General features: G+C 50.7%; 1 protein-coding gene across 2 annotated transcripts in view; it reads right to left on the bottom strand.

Annotated features, from left to right (window-relative positions):
• The window catches only part of LOC110511702 (ras-GEF domain-containing family member 1B-A), a 167,638-nt gene that overhangs the window by 93,413 nt on the left and 46,725 nt on the right, over positions 1-27,500 (bottom strand). For both annotated transcript variants that reach the window (XM_036979229.2, XM_090236863.1), the window contains one exon: positions 23,818-23,871. In XM_036979229.2, coding sequence (XP_036835124.2) covers positions 23,818-23,871 — 54 coding nt within the window. The remainder of the gene's footprint in view (positions 1-23,817; positions 23,872-27,500) is intronic.

Genomic DNA, 27,500 nt, shown 5'->3' with positions numbered 1-27,500 from the left:
ATCTGTGGGCTGTTAACGGCCAGACTGAATAGATTTTAGGACTGCCCAATTCTGGTCCCTGAGGGGAGGGGGGGGGGGGGGTCAATTCCACTCGCCTGGTGTCCCAGGTCTGAACTAGTATCTCCTTTTAGAGGATAGAGGATTAGAGGATAGAGGATTAGAGGATGAAAACCAGGAGTGTTTCGGTCCTCCGGGAAATGGAATAGGGTATCCCTGGAATGGATCGTACAGGCTTCTCCTTTGATCTCACTTTCCTACAATACCAAGTGGACGAAGTCAGAAGAAACTCAGCACCCCTTAACTCAGCGAAGTGAACCACTTCCTCTATTGTGCAATCCCAGTCGTCGATCTGAAAAGATAATCAATCCTGACCTCTTGACCTCCTGACATCCTTGGATGAAAGAAAACAAACCACTCTGCCGAATACGCAAGGGCATCCGGAGACCTTAGAAGTGGATATTCGTGCATTTGTGTGTGCCAGTAGACCATTGTTGGCGTCATGAAAGCCACTGTTGTTGCATCACAACCGTTCTGGTATTAGAATACAATATTATAATAATAATAATAACAATAACAATGATAATAGTAATGATAATAATAATAATAACACGAATAATACTACTACTAATAATAATAATAATAACAATGATAATAGTAATGATAATAACAATAATAATAATAATAATAATAATAACAATAATAATAATACTAACAATAACAATAATAATAATAACACGAATAATAACACTCCTACAACTACTAATAATAATAATAATAACAATAATAATTATAATAATAGTACTAATAACAATAATGATAACAAAAATAGTAATAATAATGATACTACTAATAATAATAATGATACTAATAATAATAATAATGATACTAACAATAATAATAAGAATAATAAGAATAATAACAATAACTATAATAACAATAATAACAATAGTAATAATAACAACAATAGTAATAATAAAAACAATAATAATTATTATAATAATAATAATAATAATAATAACAATATCACTAATAACAATAGTAATAATAATAATAATAATAATAATAATAATAACAATAATAATCATAATAACCATTAATAAATATACTAATTATAATAGTAATAATAATATGAATTTAACAGGATCTCTATGATTTTGCTGAAGGTCTGTTTACATAACCCAGATCACTGGGTTTTAGTTCATAACTTCACATTTAGATGACATGTTTTGCATGTTGTACTGGACTGAAGAATGGAGACCCGTTCATCACGTCCTTCGTCAGTTCTGAGGAGGCCTGGGTCTTGTGTGGCTTTAGGGAGTGGTGACCAAACTCTACAGGAAGTGTTTGATTTCCAGACAGATTCCTCCCTCACTGACGCAGAACATTTAGCACCAAGACCATTGAGCAAACGTCCCGATGACAGTCCTTGTTTTCGTCTGAGATTGCGTTGAGAGGGGGAGGAACATGGCGGTATTCATCACATTGTCTCAATCATCACATTGTACTGGACTGAAGAATGGAGACCCGTTCATCACGTCCTTGGTCAGTTCTGAGGAGGCCTGGGTCTGTGTGGCTTTAGGGAGTGGTGACCAAGCTCTACAGGAAGTGTTTGATTTCCAGGCAGATGATGGTGATCCTGTTGCAGAGGGCTTGATATAAATCCAAACCATTCAGGGTAGAATCATTAGGATGAGTACCTTCCCTCACCCCTGTTGAAGAGTTGGGCGATCGTGTTCATTGATTTCTGATGCTTTCCAGACCAAGAAGTGTACTTGCCATTTCAGTCTAAACAAAGCAACATCTACTCAGATACACACGGCCAAACACACACACATATCTCAGAGATGTACAGATTGCAAACGCCCAGCCAGTCAGCTGTGCTGCTAGCCAGATCATGCACGCACATTTACAGACTTTGGTTGGTTCTGGAGTCGGTTCTGGAGTCGGTTCTGTTGAAGAGAAGCAGTGAAAACTCATCTGGAGTTGTCTAGGCCATAATAAGCCATCCATAACACTGGTCACACTGCCTAGGCAGTCTTTCACACACACACACACACACACACACACACACACCCTTCTGACACCCCACGAGTCAGAAGACAAAAGCGAAGTCCCAAATGCCCCCCTTTTCCCAACGTAGTGCACTACTTTTGACCAGGGCACATAGGGAATAGGGTGCCTTTGTGACGCACTCAAACAGGAAGGTCATTCTCTCAGTTTTACGAGGCGAAGAGTTTGCTTTACACTGCTGCCTTCACATAAAGAAAAAAACAACCATTTGTTTCAGGGAGACAGCTGGTGTAGAATTGGAGAGAGCTTTGCACAGAGCTGATTAGGCACTTTCATAGTGTCCCCTCCCTACCTGATTAGGCAGTATTTCATGGTGTCCTCTCCCTACCTGATTAGGCAGTATTTCATGGTGTCCCCTCCCTGCCTGATTAGGCAGTATTTCATGGTGTCCTCTCCCTACCTGATTAGGCAGTATTTCATGGTGTCCTCTCCCTACCTGATTAGGCAGTATTTCATGGTGTCCCCTCCCTGCCTGATTAGGCAGTATTTCATGGTGTCCCCTCCCTACCTGATTAGGCAGTATTTCATGGTGTCCCCTCCCTACCTGATTAGGCAGTATTTCATGGTGTCCCCTCCCTGCCTGATTAGGCAGTATTTCATGGTGTCACAGTACTGATGACTGTATTATAATCCTATATGAATAGTACTGATGACTGTATTATAATCCTATATGAATAGTACTGATGACTGTATTATAATCCTATATGAATAGTACTGATGACTGTATTATAATCCTATATGAATAGTACTGATGACTGTATTATAATCATAAGAATAAATAAGAATAAAACAGGTGTAGACCTTAACGTGAAATGCTGACTTTTACAAGACATTAACCCACAATGCAGTTCAGAAAATAGAGTTAGGAATTTATTTACTAAATAAACAAAAGTTTTTTTTTTTTTACTTAAAAAAAACAAGTAACACAATGTGGAGTCTATATACAGGGGGAACCGATACAGAGTCAATGTGGAGACTATATACAGGGGGTACCAGTACAGAGTCAATGTGGAGGCTATATACAGGGTATTAAGGTACAGAGTCAATGTGGAGACTATATACAGGGGGTACCAGTACAGAGTCAATGTGGAGGCTATATACAGGGGGTACTGGTACAGAGTCAATGTGGAGGCTATATACAGGGGGTACCGGTACAGAGTCAATGTGGAGGCTATATACAGGGTATTACGGAACAGAGTCAATGTGGAGGCTATATACAGGGTGTTACGGTACAGAGTCAATGTGGAGGCTATATACAGGGTGTTACGGTACAGAGTCAATGTGGAGGCTATATACAGGGTGTTACGGTACAGAGTCAATGTGGAGGCTATATACAGGGTATTACGGTACAGAGTCAATGTGGAGGCTATATACAGGGTATTACGGTACAGAGTCAATGTGGAGGCTATATACAGGGTATTACGGTACAGAGTGAATGTGGAGGCTATATACAGGGGGTACCAGTACAGAGTCAATGTGGAGGCTATATACGGGGTGTTACGGTACAGAGTCAATGTGGAGGATATATACAGGGTAGTACGGTACAGAGTCAATGTGGAGGCTATATACAGGGTATTACGGTACAGAGTCAATGTGGAGGCTATATACAGGGTGTTACGGTACAGAGTCAATGTGGAGGCTATATACAGGGTGTTACGGTACAGAGTCAATGTGGAGGCTATATACAGGGTGTTACGGTACAGAGTCAATGTGGAGGCTATATACAGGGTGTTACGGTACAGAGTCAATGTGGAGGCTATATACAGGGGGTACCGGTACAGAGTCAATGTGGAGGCTATATACAGGGTGTTACGGTACAGAGTCAGTGTGGAGGCTATATACAGGGTGTTACGGTACAGAGTCAGTGTGGAGGCTATATACAGGGTGTTACGGTACAGAGTCAATGTGGAGGCTATATACAGGGGGTACAGGTACAGAGTCAATGTGGAGGCTATATACAGGGTGTTACGGTACAGAGTCAATGTGGAGTCTATATACAGGGGGTACCAGTACAGAGTCAATGTGGAGGCTATATACAGGGTGTTACGGTACAGAGTCAATGTGGGGACTATATACAGGGTGTTACGGTACAGAGTCAATGTGGAGGCTATATACAGGGTATTACGGTACAAAGTCAATGTGGAGGGTATATACAGGGTATTACGGTACAGAGTCAATGTGGAGGCTATATACAGGGTATTACGGTACAGAGTCAATGTGGAGGATATATACAGGGGGTACCGGTACAGAGTCAATGTGGGGACTATATACAGGGTATTACGGTACAGAGTCAATGTGGAGGATATATACAGGGGGTACCGGTACAGAGTCAATGTGGGGACTATATACAGGGTATTACGGTACAGAGTCAATGTGGAGGCTATATGGGAAAGATGTTTGAAAAGGGTATTTTGTTCTTAATAAATTATATTGTAAATTGGATGGTAGATTTACATCCTTCATGGGGGTTTCAGAGTTGTATGGGAAGGTCTGCTCAATCCAAGAGTGCAACCAATTGACAACAGCATTGCCCCAAAAATGGAGGAGGCAGGTGGCAGCGGGAGGAGGTAGGAGGAGGAGGTAGGGAACTGGTCTGCCTGCCCAATATAAAGGATCAATACTGGAGGAGGCAGGTGGTAGCGGGAGGAGGTAGGGAACTGGTCTGTCTGCCCAATATAAAGGATCAAAACTGGAGGAGGTAGGGAACTGGTCTGCCTGCCCAATATAAAGGATCAATACTGGAGGAGGCAGGTGGTAGCGGGAAGAGGTAGGGAACTGGTCTGTCTGCCCAATATAAAGGATCAAAACTGGAGGAGGTAGGAAACTGGTCTGCCTGCCCAATATAAAGGATCAATACTGGAGGAGGCAGGTGGTAGCGGGAGGAGGTAGGGAACTGGTCTGTCTGCCCAATATAAAGGATCAAAACTGGAGGAGGCAGGTGGTAGCGGGAGGAGGTAGGGAACTGGTCTGTCTGCCCAATATAAAGGATCAATACTGGAGGAGGCAGGTGGTAGCGGGAGGAGGTAGGGAACTGGTCTGTCTGCCCAATATAAAGGATCAATACTGGAGGAGGCAGGTGGTAGCGGGAGGAGGTAGGGAACTGGTCTGTCTGCCCAATATAAATGATCAAAACTGGAGGAGGCAGGTGGGAGGAGGTAGGGAACTGGTCTGTCTGCCCAATATAAAGGATCACAACTGGAGGAGGCAGGTGGGAGGAGGTAGGGAACTGGTCTGTCTGCCCAATATAAAGGATCACAACTGGAGGAGGCAGGTGGCCACGGGAGGAGGTAGGGAACTGGTCTTTCTGCCCAATATAAAGGATCACAACTGGAGGAGGCAGGTGGGAGGAGGTAGGGAACTGGTCTGTCTGCCCAATATAAAGGATCACAACTGGAGGAGGAGGGTGGCAGTGGGAGGAGGTAGGGTACTGGTCTGTCTGCCCAATATAAAGGATCAATACAGGAGGAGGCAGGTGGCAGCAGGAGGAGGTAGGGAACTGGTCTGTCTGCCCAATATAAAGGATCAAAACTGGAGGAGGAGGGTGGCAGCGGGAGGAGGTAGGGAACTGGTCTGTCTGCCCAATATAAAGGATCAAAACTGGAGGAGGTAGGGAACTGGTCTGTCTGCCAGATATAAAGGATCCCAACTGGAGGAGGCAGGTGGCAGCTGGAGGAGGCAGGGAACTGGTCTGTCTGCCCAATATAAAGGATCAAAAACTGATTCTAAAAGCTGACCTAAAACAACACAGCTAGAGTAGAGGGTGCTGGAGCGGTATTCTAGTGAGGCTTCGGAGGCACACACACCACCCACCTCTTCCGAGTATATTACTCGCTAATGTCCAGTCCCCAGTTAACAAAGTTGACGAAATTAGGGCAAGAGTTGCTTTCCAAAGAGATATCCGGGATTGTAACATACTCTATGTCCCCAGTTAGACATGGCTAACTGGGGACATGCTGTCATAGTCAATACAGCCAATGGGATTTTCAGTGCATCGCGGCGACAGTAACAAACATCTCTCCGCTAAGAAGAAGGGCGGGGTGTGTTTCATGATTAACGACTCATGGTGTAATTGTGACAACATACAGGAACTCAAGTCCTTTTGTTCACCTGACCTAGAATTCCTCACAATCAAATGCCGACCATATTATCTCCTAAGAGAACTCTCCTTGGTTATTGTCACAGCCGTGTTTATCCCCCTGCAAGCGGATACCAAGACGGCCATCAAGAAACTTCACTAGACTTTATGCAAACTGGAAACCATATATCCTGAGGCTGCATTTATTGTAGCTGGGGATTTTAACAAAGCTAATTTGAGAACAAGGCTACTTAAATTCTATCAGCATATCGATTTAACACACTTGACCACTGCTACTCTAACTTCTGCAATGTATACAAGGCCCTCCTCCGCCCTCCTTTTGGCAAATCTGACCATGACTCCATTTGTTGCTGACATCCTATAGGCAGAAACTAAAACAGGAAGTGCCCGTGCTTAGGTCTAGCCAATGCTGGTCCGACCAATCGGATTCCACACATCAAGATTGCTTCGATCACGTGGACTGGGATATGTTCCAGGTAGCCTCAGATAACAACGGTGACGTATATGCTGACTTGGTGAGCGAGTTTATAAGGAAGTGTATAGGAGATGTTGTACCCACTGTGACTATTTAAACCTTCCCCAACCAGAAACCGTGGATAGACAGCGGCATTCGCACAAAACTGAAAGCATGTACCACCGCATTTAAGCAAAAAATGAATTTGGCTAGCTAGCTACTGTTGCTAAGAGATGAGAGACGGGGTAGGTTTCAGTTTTGCATCACAGTTCAGTACATAGAACAGATAGATCTCCAATGAGGACATGTTGCATTTTTCACTTTGAATGAGACTGTATGATCTATAATCCTAATTCTGTCCATCTTTTTCTTTTTCTCTTTCAACAATAATGAAATATTAGCCTGTTAGCACCCATGTAATTAGTTCATTTTCCTTCATAATTTGCTGTAAAAGACTGCAGACAAAATATTTCTTTTAACTACATCAACACTTTTTTTTCCGGAAATTCAAACGGAAAGCACTTCTGATATGTAATCAACTTAGTGGAATTTCTTAAACGTCTTCTTAGAGAATACCTATGGGAGAATGCAACATTTCTATACATCCTTCCAGCAAGAAAACTAGGGAGCGGATCGCGGCGCCATCTCCTGACCATTTAGGGGATTGAGTTCTCAACCGGTGTGCCAAATTTCATTCCGTGATAGAGTATTCACAGAAAAATGAGGATGGGAAAAACTCACTTTAACATGGCATTGCTGGCTGAAAACCTACTACAGACGAGACGATCGTACAATGCACCACATACAGTGAATATTCTGATGATTACAATTCAGTGGAGGCTGCTGAGGGGAGGACGGATCATAGTAATGGCTGGAATGGAGTTCATGGAATGGCATCAAACACAGAGTTTCAGAGTGGTGGATGCCATTCCATTCACTCCATTCCAGCCATTATTATGAGCCTGCTTCCCCTCAGCAGCCTCCACTGTTAAATGTCAAAATGTTGTATGATGATAGATGTGTTTTTATGACACTCGAGCATCTTTGGGTAACTTAAAAAGTGCAATAGAAAACCCATGTAGTGTTATTATCTTTGTTCGTGCCGTTGAGCTTTGCGCCAACTGAACTTCATATGCCCTCGTTTCACTTCACACAGCCAGATCAGATCACAGTTAGGTGAGCGTGGGGCTAGCTTTACTTTACGATGAGAACAACATCAAGAGAAGAAAGAAATCCCAAAATAATCAATTAGGATTTGACTACTTTTTGTGATTAAATTAATCCACAAAGGCCCAACAGCTCATTGGAGCTAAGCCTCAAGCAGTGATATCGTGTGCCCGTGCTTCCTCTGGCTGCGGATGGTACTCATCCCTAATAGCCCCCTTATTCTCTTAAAAGTGCACTGCTATCATGTGCCTGAACTCTCCTCTGGCTCTCACTCCGGGGTTGCGTCCCAAACGGTATCCTAATTCTCTTTATAGTGCACTATACAGGAAATATGGTGCCATCTGGGACTCGTCTCATGCCGTCTCCCCTCGAAACACTTTGTAGGCAGTCCCTACAAAAGCGAGAGCAGAAAGAGCAGCTAGCTAGCCTATAGTTGGTCTGGCATATGTTAACATAATCCCCCGGGGGTATGTGACTTCACACATAAGGACACACTGACTGAAATCTAGGCAGATTTCACTTCTGTTGTAAAGAATGGGACACGCGTGACCTCATAGGACTTGTCCTAATGAACAAGGATACTAATGAACAAGGATACAACAAGAAAAAACAGGGGACTTTGATCCTCTCCTCCACCTGCATCTTTCAGTTAGTCAGTGATGGGGAAGGAGAGGTGGGGAAGGAGTGATGGGGAAGGTGTGATGGGGAAGGAGAGGTGGGGAAGGAGAGGTGGGGAAGGAGTGATGGGGAAGGAGTGATGGGGAAGGTGTGATGGGGAAGGAGAGGTGGGGAGGAGAAGTGGGGAAGGAGTGATGGGGAAGGAGTGATGGGGAAGGAGTGATGGGGAAGGAGAGGTGGGGAAGGAGAGGTGGAGAAGGTGTGATGGGGAAGGAGAGGTGGGGAAGGAGAAGTGGGGAAGGAGTGATGGGGAAGGTGTGATGGGAAGGAGTGATGGGGAAGGAGAGGTGGGGAATAAGAGGTGGGGAAGGAGAGGTGGGGAAGGAGAGGTGGGGAAGGAGTGATGGGGAAGGAGAGGTGGGGAAGGAGAGATGGGGAAGGAGTGATGGGGAAGGAGAGGTGGGAAGGAGTGATGGTGTGGTGGGGAAGGTGTGATGGGGAAGGTGTGATGGTGTGATGGGGAAGGTGTGATGGGGAAGTTGTGGTGGGGAAGGTGTGATGGGGAAGGAGTGATGGTGTGGTGGGGAAGGAGTGATGGGGAAGGTATGATGGTGTGATGGGGAAGGTGTGATGGTGTGGTGGGGAAGGTGTGATGGGGAAGGAGTGGTGGGGAAGGAGTGATGGGGAAGGTGTGATGGTGTGGTGGGGAAGGTGTGATGGGGAAGGAGTGATGGTGTGGTGGGGAATGTGTGGTGGGGAAGATGTGGTAGGGAAGTTGTGGTGGGGAAGGTGTGGTGGGGAAGGTGTGATGGGGAAGGTGTGATGGGGAAGGTGTGATGGGGAAGGTGTGATGGTGTGGTGGGGAAGGTGTGGTAGGGAAGGAGAGGTAGGGAATGAGAGGTGGGGAAGGAGTGATGGGGATGGTGTGATGGGGAAGGAGAGATGGGGAAGGAGAGGTGGGGAAGGAGTGATGGTGTGGTGGGGAAGGTGTGATGGGGAAGGTGTGGTAGGGAAGGAGAGGTAGGGAATGAGAGGTGGGGAAGGAGAGGTGGGGAAGGTGTGGTAGAAAGGAGTGATGGGGAAGGAGAGGTGGGGAAGGAGTGATGGTGTGGTGGGAAGGTGTGATAGGGAAGGAGTGATGGTGTGATGGGGAAGGTGTGATGGGGAAGTTGTGGTGGGGAAGGTGTGATGGGGAAGGAGTGATGGTGTGGTAGGGAAGGTGTGATGGGGAAGGTATGATGGTGTGATGGGGAAGGTGTGATGGTGTGGTGGGGAAGGTGTGATGGGGAAGGAGTGGTGGGGAAGATGTGGTGGGAAGTGGTGGTGGGGAAGGTGTGGTGGGGAAGGTGGTGGGGAAGGGGTGATGGGGAAGGTGTGATGGGGAAGGTGTGATGGTGTGGTGGGGAAGGTGTGGTAGGGAAGGGAGGTAGGGAATGAGAGGTGGGGAAGGAGTGATGGGGATGGTGTGATGGGGAAGCAGAGATGGGGAAGGAGAGTGGGGAAGGAGTGATGGTGTGGTGGGGAAGGTGTGATGGGGAAGGTGTGGTAGGGAAGAGAGGTTAGGGAATGAGAGGTGGGGAAGGAGAGGTGGGGAAGGTGTGATAGAAAGGAGTGATGGGGAAGGAGAGGTGGGGAGGAGTGATGGTGTGGTGGGGAAGGTGTGATGGGGAAGTTGTGGTGGGGAAGGTGTGATGGGGAAGGAGTGATGGTGTGGTGGGGAAGGTGTGATGGGGAAGGTATGATGGTGTGATGGGAAGGTGTGATGGTGTGGTGGGGAAGGTGTGATGGGGAAGGAGGGTGGGGAGGAGTGATGGGGAAGGTGTGATGGTGTGGTGGGGAAGGTGTGATGGGGAAGGAGTGATGGTGTGGTGGGGAATGTGTGGTGGGGAAGGTGTGGTATGGAAGGTGTGGTGGGGAAGGTGTGGTGGGGAAGGTGTGGTGGGGAGGTGTGATGGGGAAGGAGTGATGGGGTGGGTGTGATGGGGAAGGAGTGATGGGGGGGTGATGGGGAAGGAGTGATGGGAAAGGAGAGGTGGGGAAGGTGTGATGGTGTGATGGGGAAGGTGGGGTGGGGAAGGAGAGGTGGGGAAGGTGTGATGGGAAGGAGTGATGGAGAGGAGAGGTGGGGAAGGAGAGGTGGGGAAGGAGAGATGGGAAGGAGAGATGGGGAAGGACTGATGGGGAAGGAGAGGTGGGGAAGGAGTGATGGGGAAGTTGTGGTGGGGAAGGAGAGGTGGGGAAGGTGTGATGGTGAAGGAGTGATGGGGAAGGTGGGATGGTGTGGTGGGGAAGGTGTGATGGGGAAGTTGTGGTGGGGAAGGAGTGGTGGTGTGGTGGGGAAGGAGTGGTGGGGAAGGAGTGATGGGGAAGGTGGGATGGTGTGGTGGGGAAGGTGTGATGGGGAAGTTGTGGTGGGGAAAGTGTGATGGGGAAGGTGTGATGGGGAAGGTGTGATGGGGAAGGAGTGATGGGGGTGGTATGATGGGGGTGGTATGATGGTGTGATGGGGAAGGTGTGATGGTGTGGTTGGCAAGGTGTGATGGTGTGATGGGGAAGGTGTGATGGTGTGATGGGGAAGGTGTGATGGGGAAGGTGTTATGGTGTGATGGGGAAGGTGTGATGGTGTGGTTGGGATGGTGTGATGGGGAAGGAGTGGTGGGGAAGGAGTGATGGGGAAGGTGTGATGGGGAAGGTGTGATGGGGAAGGAGTAATGGTGAAGTTGTGATGGGGAAGGAGTGATGGTGTTGTGGGGAATGTGTGGTGGGAAGGTGTGGTGGGGAAGGAGAGGTAGGGAATGAGAGGTGGGGAAGGAGTGATGGGGATGGGTGATGGGGAAGGAGAGTGGGGAAGGAGGTGGGGAAAGAGTGATGGTGTGGTGGGGAAGGTGTGATGGGGAAGGTGTGGTAGGGAAGGAGAGGTAGGGAATGAGAGGTGGGGAAGGAGAGGTGGGGAAGGTGTGATAGAAAGGAGTGATGGGGAAGGAGAGGTGGGGAAGGAGTGATGGTGTGGTGGGGAAGGTGTGATGGGGAAGGTGTGATGGGAAGGTGTGATGGGGAAGGTGTGATGGTGTGGTGGGGAAGGTGTGATGGGGAAGGAGTGATGGTGTGGTGGGGAATGTGTGGTGGGGAAGGTGTGGTATGGAAGGTGTGGTGGGGAAGGTGTGGTGGGGAGGTGTGGTGGGGAAGGTGTGATGGGGAAGGAGTGATGGGGTGGGTGTGATGGGGAAGGAGTGATGGGGTGGGTGTGATGGGGAAGGAGTGATGGGAAAGGAGAGGTGGGGAAGGTGTGATGGTGTGATGGGGAAGGTGGGGTGGGGAAGGAGAGGTGGGGAAGGGGTGATGGGAAGGAGTGATGGAGAGGAGAGGTGGGGAAGGAGAGGTGGGGAAGGAGAGATGGGAAGGAGAGATGGGGAAGGGATGATGGGGAAGGAGAGGTGGGGAAGGTGTGATGGTGAAGGAGTGATGGGGGAGGTGGGATGGTGTGGTGGGGAAGGTGTGATGGGGAAGTTGTGGTGGGGAAGGAGTGGTGGGGAAGGAGTGATGGGGAAGGTGGGATGGTGTGGTGGGGAAGGTGTGATGGGGAAGTTGTGGTGGGGGAAAGTGTGATGGGGAAGGTGTGATGGGGAAGGTGTGTGGGGAAGGAGTGATGGGGGTGGTATGATGGGGGTGGTATGATGGTGTGATGGGGAAGGTGTGAGGTGTGGTGGGGAAGGTGTGATGGTGTGATGGGGAAGGTGTGATGGTGTGATGGGGAAGGTGTGATGGGGAAGGTGTTATGGTGTGATGGGGAAGGTGTGATGGTGTGGTTGGGATGGTTGTGATGGGGAGGGTGGTGGGGAAGGAGTGATGGGGAAGGTGTGATGTGGAAGGTGTGATGGGGAAGGAGTAATGGTGAAGGTGTGATGGGGAAGGAGTGATGGTGTTGTGGGGATGTGTGGTGGGAAGGTGTGGTGGGGAAGGAGAGGGTAGGGAATGAGAGGTGGGAAGGAGTGATGGGGATGGTGTGATGGGGAAGGAGAGATGGGGAAGGAGAGGTGGGAAAGAGTGATGGTGTGGTGGGGAAGGTGTGATGGGGAGGTGTGGTAGGGAAGGAGAGGTAGGGAATGAGAGGTGGGGAAGGAGAGGTGGGGAAGGTGTGATAGAAAGGAGTGATGGGGAAGGAGGGTGGGGAAGGAGTGATGGTGTGGTGGGGAAGGTGTGATGGGGAAGGTGTGATGGGGAAGGTGTGATGGGGAAGGAGTGATGGTGTGATGGGGAAGGAGTGATGGTGTGATGGGGAAGGTGTGATGGGGAAGGAGTGATGGGAAAGGAGAGGTGGGGAAGGTGTGTGGTGTGTGTGGGGAAGGTGGGGTGGGGAAGGAGAGGTGGGGAAGGTGTGATGGGAAGGAGTGATGGGGAAGGAGAGGTGGGGAAGGAGTGATGGTGTGGTGGGGAAGGTGTGATGGGGAAGGAGTGGTGGGGAAGGAGTGATGGGGAAGGTGTGATGGTGTGGTGGGGGAAGGTGTGATGGGGAAGGAGTGATGGTGTGGTGGGGAATGTGTGGTGGGGAAGGTGTGGTATGGAAGGTGTGGTGGGGAAGGTGTGGTGGGGAGGTGTGGTGGGAAGGTGTGATGGGGAAGGAGTGATGGGGTGGGTGTGATGGGGAAGGAGTGATGGGGTGGGTGTGATGGGGAAGGAGTGATGGGGAAAGGAGAGGTGGGGAAGGTGTGATGGTGTGATGGGGAAGGTGGGGTGGGGAAGGAGAGGTGGGGAAGGTGTGATGGGAAGGAGTGATGGAGAGGAGAGGTGGGGAAGGAGAGGTGGGGAAGGAGAGATGGGAAGGAGAGATGGGGAAGGACTGATGGGGAAGGAGTGGTGGGGAAGGAGTGATGGGGAAGTTGTGGTGGGGAAGGAGAGGTGGGGAAGGTGTGATGGTGAAGGAGTGATGGGGAAGGTGGGATGGTGTGGTGGGAAGGTGTGATGGGGAAGTTGTGGTGGGGAAGGAGTGGTGGTGTGGTGGGGAAGGAGTGGTGGGGAAGGAGTGATGGGGAAGGTGGGATGGTGTGGTGGGGAAGGTGTGATGGGGAAGTTGTGGTGGGGAAAGTGTGATGGGGAAGGTGTGATGGGGAAGGTGTGATGGGGAAGGAGTGATGGGGGTGGTATGATGGGGGTGGTATGATGGTGTGATGGGGAAGGTGTGATGGTGTGGTTGGCAAGGTGTGATGGTGTGAGGGGAAGGTGTGATGGTGTGATGGGGAAGGTGTGATGGGGAAGGTGTTATGGTGTGATGGGGAAGGTGTGATGGTGTGGTTGGGATGGTGTGATGGGGAAGGAGTGGTGGGGAAGGAGTGATGGGGAAGGTGTGATGGGGAAGGTGTGATGGGGAAGGAGTAATGGTGAAGGGTGATGGGGATGGAGGAGTGATGGTGTTGTGGGGAATTTGTGGTGGGAAGGTGTGGTGGGGAAGGAGAGGTAGGGAATGAGAGGTGGGGAAGGAGTGATGGGATGGTGTGATGGGGAAGGAGAGATGGGGAAGGAGAGGTGGGGAAAGAGTTTTGGTGTGGTGGGGAAGGTGTGATGGGGAAGGTGTGGTAGGGAAGGAGAGGTAGGGACTGAGAGGTGGGGAAGGAGAGGTGGGGAAGGTGTGATAGAAAGGAGTGATGGGGAAGGAGAGGTGGGGAAGGAGTGATGGTGTGGTGGGGAAGGTGTGATGGGGAGGTGTGATGGGGAAGGTGTGATGGGGAAGGAGTGATGGGAAAGGAGAGGTGGGGAAGGTGTGATGGAGTGATGGGGAAGGTGGGGTGGGGAAGGAGAGGTGGGGGAAGGTGTGATGGGAAGGAGTGATGGGGAGGAGAGGTGGGGAAGGAGAGGTGGGGAAGGTGTGATGGGAAGGAGTGATGGGGAAGGAGAGGTGGGGAAGAAGAGGTGGGAAGGAGAGGTGGGGAAGGAGAGGTGGGGAAGGAGTGATGGGGAAGGAGAGGTGGGGAAGGAGAGATGGGGAAGGAGTGATGGGGAAGGAGAGGTGGGGAAGGAGTGATGGTGTGGTGGGGAAGGTGTGATGGTGTGATGGGGAAGGTGTGATGGGGAAGTTGTGGTGGGGAAGGTGTGATGGGGAAGGAGTGATGGTGTGGTGGGGAAGGTGTGATGGGGAAGGTATGATGGTGTGATGGGGAAGGTGTGATGGTGTGGTGGGGAAGGTGTGATGGGGAAGGAGTGGTGGGGAAGGAGTGATGGGGAAGGTGTGATGGTGTGGTGGGGAAGGTGTGATGGGGAAGGAGTGATGGTGTGGTGGGGAATGTGTGGTGGGGAAGATGTGGTAGGGAAGTTGTGGTGGGGAAGGTGTGGTGGGGAAGGTGTGATGGGGAAGGTGTGATGGGGAAGGTGTGATGGTGTGGTGGGGAAGGTGTGGTAGGGAAGGAGAGGTAGGGAATGAGAGGTGGGGAAGGAGTGATGGGGATGGTGTGATGGGGAAGGAGAGATGGGAAGGAGAGGTGGGGAAGGAGTGATGGTGTGGTGGGGAAGGTGTGATGGGGAGGTGTGGTAGGGAAGGAGAGGTAGGGAATGAGAGGTGGGGAAGGAGAGGTGGGGAAGGTGTGATAGAAAGGAGTGATGGGGAAGGAGAGGTGGGGAAGGAGTGATGGTGTGGTGGGGAAGGTGTGATGGGGAAGGTGTGATGGGGAAGGAGTGATGGTGTGATGGGGAAGGAGTGATGGTGTGATGGGGAAGGTGTGATGGGGAAGTTGTGGTGGGGAAGGTGTGATGGGAAGGAGTGATGGTGTGGTGGGGAAGGTGTGATGGGGAAGGTATGATGGTGTGATGGGGAAGGTGTGATGGTGTGGTGGGGAAGGTGTGATGGGGAAGGAGTGGTGGGGAAGGAGTGATGGGGAAGGTGTGATGGTGTGGTGGGGAAGGTGTGATGGGGAGGAGTGATGGTGTGGTGGGGAATGTGTGGTGGGGAAGGTGTGGTATGGAAGGTGTGGTGGGGAAGGTGTGGTGGGGAAGGTGTGGTGGGGAAGGTGTGATGGGTAAGGAGTGATGGGGTGGGTGTGATGGGGAAGGAGTGATGGGGTGGGTGTGATGGGGAAGGAGTGATGGGACAGGAGAGGTGGGGAAGGTGTGATGGTGTGATGGGGAAGGTGGGGTGGGGAAGGAGAGGTGGGGAAGGTGTGATGGGAAGGAGTGATGGGGAGGAGAGGTGGGGAAGGAGAGGTGGGGGAAGGAGAGATGGGAAGGAGAGATGGGGAAGGATGATGGGGAAGGAGTGGTGGGGAAGGAGTGATGGGGAAGTTGTGGTGGGGAAGGAGAGGTGGGGAAGGTGTGATGGTGTGATAGGGAAGGAGTGATGGTGTGGTGGGGAAGGTGTGATGGGGAAGGTGTGATGGTGTGATGTGGAAGGAGTGATGGTGTGGTTGGGAAGGTGTGATGGGGAAGGAGTGATGGGGAAGGTGGGACGGTGTGGTGGGGAAGGTGTGATGGGGAAGTTGTGGTGGGGAAGGAATGGTGGTGTGGTGGGGAAGGAGTGGTGGGGAAGGTGTGATGGGGAAGTTGTGGTGGGGAAAGTGTGATGGGAAGGTGTGATGGGGAAGGTGTGATGGGGAAGGAGTGATGGGGGTGGTATGATGGTGTGATGGGGAAGGTGTGATGGTGTGGTTGGGAAGGTGTGATGGTGTGATGGGGAAGGTGTGATGGTGTGATGGGGAAGGTGTGATGGGGAAGGTGTGATGGTGTGATGGGGAAGGTGTGATGGTGTGGTTGGGAAGGTGTGATGGAGAAGGAGTGGTGGGAAGGAGTGATGGGGAAGGTGTGATGGGGAAGGTGTGATGGGGAAGGAGTAATGGTGAAGGTGTGATGGGGAAGGAGTGATGGTGGTGTGGGGAATGTGTGGTGGGAAGGTGTGGTGGGAGGAGAGGTAGGAATGAGAGGTGGGGAAGGAGTGAGGGGATGGTGTGATGGGGAAGGAGAGATGGGGAAGGAGAGGTGGGGAAGGAGTGATGGTGTGGTGGGGAAGGTGTGATGGGGAGGTGTGGTAGGGAAGGAGAGGTAGGGAATGAGAGGTGGGGAAGGAGAGGTGGGGAAGGTGTGATAGAAAGGAGTGATGGGGAAGGAGAGGTGGGGAAGGAGTGATGGTGTGGTGGGGAAGTGTGATGGGGAAGGTGTGATGGGGAAGGTGTGATGGTGTGATGGGGAAGGAGTGATGGTGTGATGGGGGAGGAATTGATGGTGTGATGGGGAAGGTGTGATGGGGAAGTTGTGGTGGGGAAGGTGTGTTGGGGAAGGAGTGATGGTGTGGTGGGGAAGGTGTGATGGGGAAGGTATGATGGTGTGATGGGGAAGGTGTGATGGTGTGGTGGGGAAGGTGTGATGGGGAAGGAGTGGTGGGGAAGGAGTGATGGGGAAGGTGTGATGGTGTGGTGGGGAAGGTGTGATGGGGAAGTTGTGGTGGGGAAGGTGTGTTGGGGAAGGAGTGATGGTGTGGTGGGGAAGGTGTGATGGGGAAGGTATGATGGTGTGATGGGGAAGGTGTGATGGTGTGGTGGGGAAGGTGTGATGGGGAAGGAGTGGTGGGGAAGGAGTGATGGGGAAGGTGTGATGGTGTGGTGGGGAAGGTGTGATGGGGAAGGAGTGATGGTGTGGTGGGGAATGTGTGGTGGGGAAGGTGTGGTATGGAAGGTGTGGTGGGGAAGGTGTGGTGGGGAAGGTGTGGTGGGGAAGGTGTGATGGGGAAGGAGTGATGGGGTGGGTGTGATGGGGAAGGAGTGATGGGGTGGGTGTGATGGGGAAGGAGTGATGGGAAAGGAGAGGTGGGGAAGGTGTGATGGTGTGATGGGGAAGGTGGGGTGGGGAAGGAGAGGTGGGGAAGGTGTGATGGGAAGGAGTGATGGGGAGGAGAGGTGGGGAAGGAGAGGTGGGGAAGGAGAGATGGGAAGGAGAGATGGGGAAGGACTGATGGGGAAGGAGTTGTGGGGAAGGAGTGATGGGGAAGTTGTGGTGGGGAAGGAGAGGTGGGGAGGTGTGATGGTGTGATGGGGAAGGAGTGATGGTGTGGTGGGGAAGGTGTGATGGGGAAGGTGTGATGGTGTGATGTGGAAGGAGTGATGGTTGTGGTTGGGAAGGTGTGATGGGGAAGGAGTGATGGGGAAGGTGGGATGGTGTGGTGGGGAAGGTGTGATGGGGAGTTGTGGTGGGGAAGGAATGGTGGTGTGGTGGGGAAGGAGTGGTGGGGAAGGAGTGATGGGGAAGGTGGATGAGTGGTGGGGAAGGTGTGATGGGGAAGTTGTGGTGGGGAAAGTGTGATGGGGAAGGTGTGATGGGGAAGGTGTGATGGGGAAGGAGTGATGGGGGTGGTATGATGGTGTGATGGGGAAGGTGTGATGGTGTGGTTGGGAATGTGTGATGGTGTGATGGGGAAGGTGTGATGGTGTGATGGGGATGGTTTGATGGGGAAGGTGTGATGGTGTAATGGGGAAGGTGTGATGGTGTGGTTGGGAAGGTGTGATGGGGAAGGAGTGGTGGGGAAGGAGTGATGGGGAAGGTGTGATGGGGAAGGTGTGATGGGGAAGGAATAATGGTGAAGTTGTGATGGGGAAGGAGTGATGGTGTTGTGGGGAATGTGTGGTGGGAAGGTGTGGTGGGGAAGGTGTGGTAGGGAAGGTGTGGTGGGGAAGGTGTGGTGGGGAAGGTGTGATGGAGAAGGTGTGATGGGGAAGGAGTGATGGGGAAGGAGTGATGGGGAAGGTGTGATGGTGTGATGGGGATGGTGTGTTGGGGGAAGGTGTGGTAGGGAAGGTGTGGTGGGGAAGGTGTGATTGTGTGATGGGGAAGGAGTGATGGTGTGGTGGGGAAGGTGTGATAGGGAAGGTGTGATGGGGAAGGTGTGATGGTGTGATGGGGAAGGAGTGATGATGTGGTTGGGAAGGTGTGATGGGGAAGGAGTGATGGGGAAGGTGGGATGGTGTGGTGGGGAGGGTGTGATGGGGAAGTTGTGGTGGGGAAGGAGTGGTGGTGTGGTGGGGAAGGAGTGGTGGGGAAGGAGTGATGGGGAAGGTGGGATGGTGTGGTGGGGAAGGTGTGATGGGGAAGTTGTGGTGGGAAAGGTGTGATGGGGAAGGTGTGATGGGGAAGGTGTGATGGAGAAGGAGTGATGGGGATGGTGTGATGGGGAAGGTGTGATGGTGTGGTTGGGAAGGTGTGATGGGGTGATGGGGAAGGTGTGATGGTGTGATGGGGAAGGTGTGATGGGGAATGTGTGAAGGTGTGATGGGGAAGGTGTGATGGTGTGGTTGGGAAGGTGTGATGGGGAAGGAGTGGTGGGGAAGGAGTGATGGGGAAGGTGTGATGGTGTGGTGGGGAAGGTGTGATGGGGAAGGAGTAATGGTGAAGTTGTGATGGGGAAGGAGTGATGGTGTTGTGGGGAATGTGTGGTGGGAAGGTGTGGTGGGGAAGGTGTGGTAGGGAAGGTGTGGTGGGGAAGGTGTGGTGGGGAAGGTGTGATGGTGTGATGGGGAAGGATTGATGGTGTGGTGGGGAAGGTGTGATGGGGAAGGTGTGATGGGGAAGGTGTGATGGTGTGATGTGGAAGGAGTGATGGTGTGGTTGGAAGGTGTGATGGGGACGGAGTGATGGGGAAGGTGGGATGGTGTGGTGGGGAAGGTGTGATGGGGAAGTTGTGGTGGGGAAGGAGTGGTGGTGTGGTGGGGAAGGAGTGGTGGGGAAGGAGTGATGGGGAAGGTGGGATGGTGTGGTGGGGAAGGTGTGATGGGAAGTTGTGGTGGGGAAAGTGTGCTGGGACGGTGTGATGGGGAAGGTGTGATGGGAAGGGATGTGATGGGGTTGTATGATGGTGTGATGAGGAAGGTGTGATGGGGAAGGAGTGATGGGGTGGGTGTGATGGGGAAGGAGTGATGGGGTGGGTGTGATGGGGAAGGAGTGATGGGAAAGGAGAGGTGGGGAAGGTGTGATGGTGTGATGGGGAAGGTGGGGTGGGGAAGGAGAGGTGGGGAAGGTGTGATGGGAAGGAGTGATGGGGAGGAGAGGTGGGGAAGGAGAGGTGGGGAAGGAGAGATGGGAAGGAGTGATGGGGAAGGACTGATGGGGAAGGAGTGGTGGGGAAGGAGTGATGGGGAAGTTGTGGTGGGGAAGGAGAGGTGGGGAAGGTGTGATGGTGTGATGGGGAAGGAGTGATGGTGTGGTGGGGAAGGTGTGATGGGGAAGGTGTGATGGTGTGATGTGGAAGGAGTGATGGTGTGGTTGGGAAGGTGTGATGGGGAAGGAGTGATGGGGAAGGTGGGATGGTGTGGTGGGGAAGGTGTGATGGGAAGTTGTGGTGGGGGAGGAGTGGTGGTGTGGTGGGGAAGGAGTGGTGGGGAAGGAGTGATGGGGAAGGTGGGATGGTGTGGTGGGGAAGGTGTGATGGTGTGATGGGGAAGGTGTGATGGTGTGATGGGGAAGGTGTGATGGTGTGATGGGGAAGGTGTGATGGTGTGGTTGGGAAGGTGTGATGGGGAAGTTGTGGTGGGGAAGTGTGATGGGGAAGGTGTGATGGGGAAGGAGTGATGGGGATGGTATGATGGTGTGATGGGGAAGGTGTGATGGTGTGGTTGGGAAGGTGTGATGGTGTGATGGGGAAGGTGTGATGGTGTGATGGGGAAGGTGTGATGGGGAAGGTGTGATGGTGTGATGGGGAAGGTGTGATGGTGTGGTTGGGAAGGTGTGATGGGGAAGGAGTGGTGGGGAAGGAGTGATGGGGAAGGTGTGATGGGGAAGGAGTAATGGTGAAGGTGTGATGGGGAAGGAGTGATGGTGTTGTGGGGAATGTGTGGTGGGAAGGTGTGGTGGGGAAGGTGTGGTAGGGAAGGTGTGGTGGGGAAGGTGTGGCGGGGAAGGTGTGATGGTGTGATGGGGATGGTGTGGTGGGGAAGGTGTGGTAGGGAAGGTGTGGTGGGGAAGGTGTGATGGTGTGATGGGGAAGGAGTGATGGTGTGGTGGGGAAGGTGTGATGGGGAAGGTGTGATGGGGAAGGTGTGATGGTGTGATGGGGAAGGAGTGATGATGTGGTTGGGAAGGTGTGATGGGGAAGGAGTGATGGGGAAGGTGGGATGGTGTGGTGGGGAAGGTGTGATGGGGAAGTTGTGGTGGGAAAGGTGTGATGGGGAAGGTGTGATGGGGATGGTGTGATGGGGAAGGAGTGATGGGGATGGTATGATGGTGTGATGGGGAAGGTGTGATGGTGTGGTTGGGAAGGTGTGATGGGGTGATGGGGAAGGTCTGATGGTGTGATGGGGAAGGTGTGATGGGGAAGGTGTGATGGTGTGTTGGGGAAGGTGTGATGGGGAAGGAGTAATGGTGAAGGTGTGATGGGGAAGGAGTGATGGTGTTGTGGGGAATGTGTGGTGGGAAGGTGTGGTGGGGAAGGTGTGGTAGGGAAGGTGTGGTGGGGAAGGTGTGGTGGGGAAGGTGTGATGGAGAAGGTGTGATGGGGAAGGAGTGATGGGGAAGGAGTGGTAGGGAAGGAGAGGTGGGGGGGTTCTCTGGTCATTGTGGGGAGGATGGGGGGATGTAAGGGGAGACTCAGGGGACGGAAGAGTGGGAGGGAGGGTGACTGATAAGCAACCGTGGCTGTTGCGTGGGACGGGAGGAATGGAAGAATGGCCCTGAGAGGGGATGGCTGCGGTTTTGCAGACTCCTAATCAATTGTGCCATTTTGTTTGTTGACCAAACTCAATGAGTTGTTTAAGGCCATAAGCAAACAAGGAAATGCTCATCCAGAAGTGGCGCTCCTAGTGGCCGGGGACTTTAATGCAGGCAAACTTAAATCCATTTTACCTCATTTCTACCAGCATGTCACATGTGCAACCAGAGGGAAAACAATTCTAGACCACCTTTACTCCACAGAAAGAGATGCGTACAAAGCTTTCCCTCGCCTTCCATTTGGAAAATCTGACCGTAATTCGATCCACCTGATTCCTGCCTACAAGCAAAAACTAAAGCAGGATACCAGTGACTCTCTCTATATGGAAGTGGTCAGATGATGCGGATGCTACGCTACAGGACTGTTTTGCACAGACTGGAATATGTTCCGGGATTCATCCAATGGCATTGAGGAGTATACCATCTCAGTCACTGGCTTCAATAAGTGCATCGATGACGTCGTCCCCACAGTGACCGTACGTACATTTCCCAACCAGAAGCCATGGATTACAGGCAACATCCACACCGAGCTAAAGGCTAGAGCTGCCACCCTGCAAGGAGCGGGACACTAATCCAGACGCATATAAGAAATCCCACTATACCCTCAGATGAACCATCAAACAGGCAAAGCGCCAATACAGGATTAAGATTGAATCCTACTACACTGGCTCTGACACTCAGATGTGGCAAACTATTACAGACTACCAAGGGAAACCAAGCCGCGAGCTGCCCAGTGACACAAGCCTGCCAGACGAGCTAAATGCCTTTTATGCTCACTTTGAGGCAAGCAACACTGAAGCATGCATGAGAGCACCAGCTGTTCCGGACGACTGTGTGATCACGCTCTCTGTAGCAGATGTGAGCAACACCTTTAAACAGGTCAACATTCACAAGGCCGCAGGGCCAAGGACGTGTACTCTGAGCATGCGCTGACCAACTGGCAAGTGTCTTCACTGACATTTTCAACCTCTCCTTGACCGAGACTGTAATACCTACATGTTTCAAGCAGACCACCATAGTCCGTGTGCCTAAGAAACGAAGGTAACCTGCCTAAATGACTAACCCCCGTGGCACTCACGTCTGTAGCCATGAAGTGCTTTGAAAGGCTGATCATTGCTCACAACACCATCATCCCAGAAACCCTAGACCAACTACAATTCGCATACCGCCCCAACAGATCCACAGATGACGCAATCTCCCAACAGATCCACAGATGACGCAATCTCACTCACACTCCACACTGCCCTTTCCCATCTGGACAAAAGGAAAACCTATGTGAGAATGCTGTTCATTGACTACAGCTCAGTGTTCAACACCATAGTGCCCACAAAGCTCATCACTAAGCTAAGGACCCTGGGACTAAATACCTCCCTCTGCAACTGGATCCTGTACTTCCTGACGGGCCGTCCCCAGGTGGTAAGGGTAGGCAATAAAACATCTGCCATGCTGATCCTCTATACGGGGGCCCCTCAGGGGTGTGTGCTTAGTCCCCTCCAGTACTCCCTGTTCACCCACGACGGCGTGGCCGACCACGACTCCAACACCATCATTAAGTTTGTTGACGACATTACGGTGGTAGGCCTAATCACCGACAATGATGAGACAGCCAATAGGGAGGAGGTCAGTGTGGTGCCAGGATAACATCTCCCTCAATGTGAGCAAGACAAAGAAGACGATCATGGACTACAGCAAAAGGAGGGCCGAACATGTCCTCTTCACATCGACGGGGCTGTATTGGAGCAAGTTTGAGAGTTTCAAGATCCTTGTTGACCACATCACCAACAAACTATCATGGTTCAAACACACCAAGCCTCCACATTGACAACTTTAGTTGAGGTGGGTGGATGGGGACTGAGGGGGTTGGGGGGGATGAGTTGGAAGGGAGCCTTTTGTGTTTATTTTCCTTGCATAGCAAATATTACTAAACTGTTGTTCCTTATCTTTTTTATTTTAGATTTTGTATTCATCGCTACAACTCCCGTACGGGCTCGGGAGAGACGAAGGTTGAAAGCCATGCGTCCTCCGAAACACAACCCAACCAAGCCGCACTGCTTCTTAACACAGCACGCAACCAACCCGGGAAGCCAGCTGCACCAATGTGTCGGAGGAAACACCGTACACCTAGCCACGTGGTCAACGTGCACTGCGCCCGGCCCGCCACAGGAGTCGCTAGTGTGCGATGAGACAAGGATATCCCTACCGGCCAATCCCTCCCTAACCCGGTCGACACTGGGCCAATTGTGCGTCGCCCCACGGACCTCCCAGTCGCAGCCGGCTGAGACAGAGCCTGGGCTCGATCCCAGAGTCTCTGGTGGCACTGCTAGTACTGCGATGCAGTGCCTTAGGGAGGCCCTCTGTTCCTTATCTTTGGATGCATTTCTCTGATTGGTCTTTTGTTCTGTCAAGTGACAGTACAAGAAAATATGAAATTAGAATATGATGTGAAAATATGAAATTAGAATATGAAATTAAAATATGAAATTAGAATATGAAATGAAAATATGAAACGAAAATACGAAATTTGAATATGAAATGAAAATATGAAATGAAAATATGAAGTGAAAATAAGAAATGAAAATATAATAATTGAAAATATCTGAATTAATGTGACTTGTGACTTTGAGTGTTGTACCTGTAATCACGGGCCGATCAGAAGGAAGCCCGCCGTTTTATCACAGCCAATCAGAAGGAAGCCCGCCGTTTTATCACAGCCAATCAGAATGAAGTTAAGGAGGAAGTGACTCACCCTTTTGTTGTCATATATTGGGTTCTCATTGGTCAACGTCCCAAAGATTGTGGGCTGAAAGGGGAGAAGAAAAAACATCTGATTTATATTCAGTTGAATGAACCAAATACCAATTACCTGAATACCAATTACCTGAATACCAATTACCTGAATACCAATTACCTGAATACCAATTACCTGAAAACCAATTACCTGAAAACCAATTACCTGAAAACCAATTACCTGAAAACCAATTACCTGAATACCAATTACCTGAATACCAATTCCCTGAATTACCAATTACCTGAATACCAATTACCTGAATACCAATTACCTGAATACCAATTACCTGAATACCAATTACCTGAATACCAATTACCTGAATACCAATTACCTGAAAACCAATTACCTGAAAACCAATTACCTGAAAACCAATTACCTGAAAACCAATTACCTGAAAACCAATTACCTGAAAACCAATTACCTGTGTTTCAAGTGATTCACATACCATATCACTGTACCCATAATGATGACTGCTGTTTTATCAACCACCTGAAAACCAATTACCTGTTCACATACCATATCACTGTACCCATAATGATGACTGCTGTTTTATCAACCACCTGAAAACCAATTACCTGCGTTTCAAGTGATTCACATTTCATATCACTGTACCCATAATGATAACTGCTGTTTTATCAACCACCTGAAAACCAATTACTTGCGTTTCAAGTGATTCACATATCATATCACTGTACCCATAATGATGTTTTATCAACCACCTGAAAATCAAATCAAAAGGAGAAAACTCATTTACAGTGGGGCAATAAAGTATTTAGTCAGCCACCAATTGTGCAAGTTCTCCTACTCAAAAAGATGAGAGGGGCCTGTAATTTTCATCATAGGTACACTTCAACTATGACAGACAAAATGAGGGAAAAGAAATCCAGAAAATCACATTGTAGGATTTTTAATTAATTTATTTGCAAATGATGGTGCCCCACTGTAGTTTAAAAGGGTCTTTATTATAATGCCATGTTCAATAGACAACATCTTTCAAACTCTGATGTGTTTTTACATGGCCTTCGTCAGGGACTACGGACAAATAAAGAAAAAAATGTCTCAGACATCTCCTCCGTGTTTATGTTTCTGTGCTCATTGCTATTCTAGTTCAGGCTGCGTGCCAACACAGTTCATTATACGCTTGGTTAGGTGTTATATGCTTGGTTAGGTGTTCTTGGCTTTGTCATCCAGTTGTCTGTCTCTGCATCCGTACGAGGACTACCCATGGAGACAGAATGTATTATGTTGTACTATCTGGCTCTTTGGAGTTTAACTTTGGGCAGGGGATTGAAGTCCCAGCCACTTGGTGTGGGTGGGACCTATTACCTATATCTAGTGCACTACTTTAGACCAGGGCCCATAGAGCTATGGAAAAGCATAGTGCACTACTTTAGACCAGGGCCTATAGGGAATAGGGTGCACTACTTTAGACCAGGGCCTATAGGGAAAAGGGTACTCTACTTTAGACCAGGGTCTATAGGGAATAGGGTGCACTACTTTAGACCAGGACCTATAGGGAATAGGGTGCACTACTTTAGACCAGGGTCTATACGGAAAAAGGTGCACTACTTTAGACCAGGACCTATAGGGAATAGGGTGCACTATATTAGACCAGAGTCTATAGGAAATAGGGTGCACTACTTTAGACCATGGTCTATAGGGAATAGGGTGCACTACTTTAGACCATGGTCTATAGGGAATAGGGTGCACTACTTTAGACCAGGACCTATAGGGAATAGGGTGCACTATATTAGACCAGAGTCTATAGGGAATAGGGTGCACTACTTTAGACCATGGTCTATAGGGAATAGGGTGCACTACTTTGGGAATGGACAGTGATTACTCAAAGAGGGCAGTGGTCTGTACTGGTCTGGAGCTCATGACCCCCTCTAAAGCAGTGTTTCTGACCCAGTGGTCTGTACTGGTCTGGAGCTAATGACCCCCTCTAAAGCAGTGTTTATCCCCCAGTGGTCTGTACTGGTCTGGAGCTCATGACCCCCACTAAAGCAGTGTTTATCCCCCAGTGGTCTGTACTGGTCTGGAGCTCATGACCCCCACTAAAGCAGTGTTTCTGACCCAGTGGTCTGTACTGGTCTGGAGCTCATGACCCCCTCTAAAGCAGTGTTTATCCCCCAGTGGTCTGTACTGGTCTGGAGCTCATGACCCCCACCAAAGCAGTGTTTATCCCCCAGTGGTCTGTACTGGTCTGGAGTTCATGACCCCCACTAAAGCAGTGTTTCTGACCCAGTGGTCTGTACTGGTCTGGAGCTCATGACCCCCACTAAAGCAGTGTTTATCCCCCAGTGGTCTGTACTGGTCTGGAGTTCATGACCCCCTCTAAAGCAGTGTTTCTGACCCAGTGGTCTGTACTGGTCTGGAGCTCATGACCCCTCTAAAGCAGTGTTTATCCCCCAGTGGTCTGTACTGGTCTGGAGTTCATGACCCCCTCTAAAGCAGTGTTTCTGACCCAGTGGTCTGTACTGGTCTGGAGCTCATGACCCCCTCTAAAGCAGTGTTTATCCCCCAGTGGTCTGTACTGGTCTGGAGCTCATGACCCCCACTAAAGCAGTGTTTCTGACCCAGTGGTCTGTACTGGTCTGGAGCTCATGACCCCCTCTAAAGCAGTGTTTATCCCCCAGTGGTCTGTACTGGTCTGGAGCTCATTACCCCCTCTAAAGCAGTGTTTCTGACCCAGTGGTCTGTACTGGTCTGGAGCTCATGACCCCCACTAAAGCAGTGTTTATCCCCCAGTGGTCTGTACTGGTCTGGAGCTCATGACCCCCTCTAAAGCAGTGTTTATCCCCCAGTGGTCTGTACTGGTCTGGAGCTCATGACCCCCTCTCAAGCAGTGTTTATCCCCCAGTGGTCTGTACTGGTCTGGAGCTCATGACCCCCACTATAGCAGTGTTTATCCCCCAGTGGTCTGTACTGGTCTGAAGCTCATGACCCCCTCTAAGGCAGCGTTTATCCCCCAGTGGTCTGTACTGGTCTAGAGCTCATGACCCCCTCTAAAGCAGTGTTTATCCCCCAGTGGTCTGTACTGGTCTGGAGCTCATGACCCCCTCTAAAGCAGTGTTTCTGACCCAGTGGTCTGTACTGGTCTGGAGCTCATGACCCCCTCTAAAGCAGTGTTTATCCCCCAGTGGTCTGTACTGGTCTGGAGCTCATGACCCCCTCTAAAGCAGTGTTTATCCCCCAGTGGTCTGTACAGGTCTTGAGCTCATGACCCCCTCTAAAGCAGTGTTTCTGACCCAGTGGTCTGTACTGGTCTGGAGCTCATGACCCCCTCTAAAGCAGTGTTTATCCCCCAGTGGTCTGTACTGGTCTGGAGCTCATGACCCCCACTAAAGCAGTGTTTATCCCCCAGTGGTCTGTATTGTGTACGTCTATCCACAGGGGGGTACTTGAGAAGATTTGCAAGTCCAGAGTCCTAATGATAAGTTGCCATTGAAGGGGTGGGCTACATGGGAACCAATGCCCAATAGCAGTAACATCTCTGACCTTGCCAGTTAATGGCCAGGGAGCATACAGCCAGTCCAGTGCGGCAGGCAAAGTACCTAGCCGCTCCCATTTTACAGACTTATTAGTAATGAATACGCTGAGATGAGGCCAAGTCCTATAAAACATTTATGGGGCTGTAC

The sequence above is a fragment of the Oncorhynchus mykiss genome, chromosome 6 (assembly GCF_057628025.1).
Source record: "Oncorhynchus mykiss isolate SJ-2025 chromosome 6, ASM5762802v1, whole genome shotgun sequence".
Lineage (NCBI taxonomy): Eukaryota > Metazoa > Chordata > Actinopteri > Salmoniformes > Salmonidae > Oncorhynchus > Oncorhynchus mykiss.
This window is presented reverse-complemented; position numbering and strand designations above follow the sequence as displayed.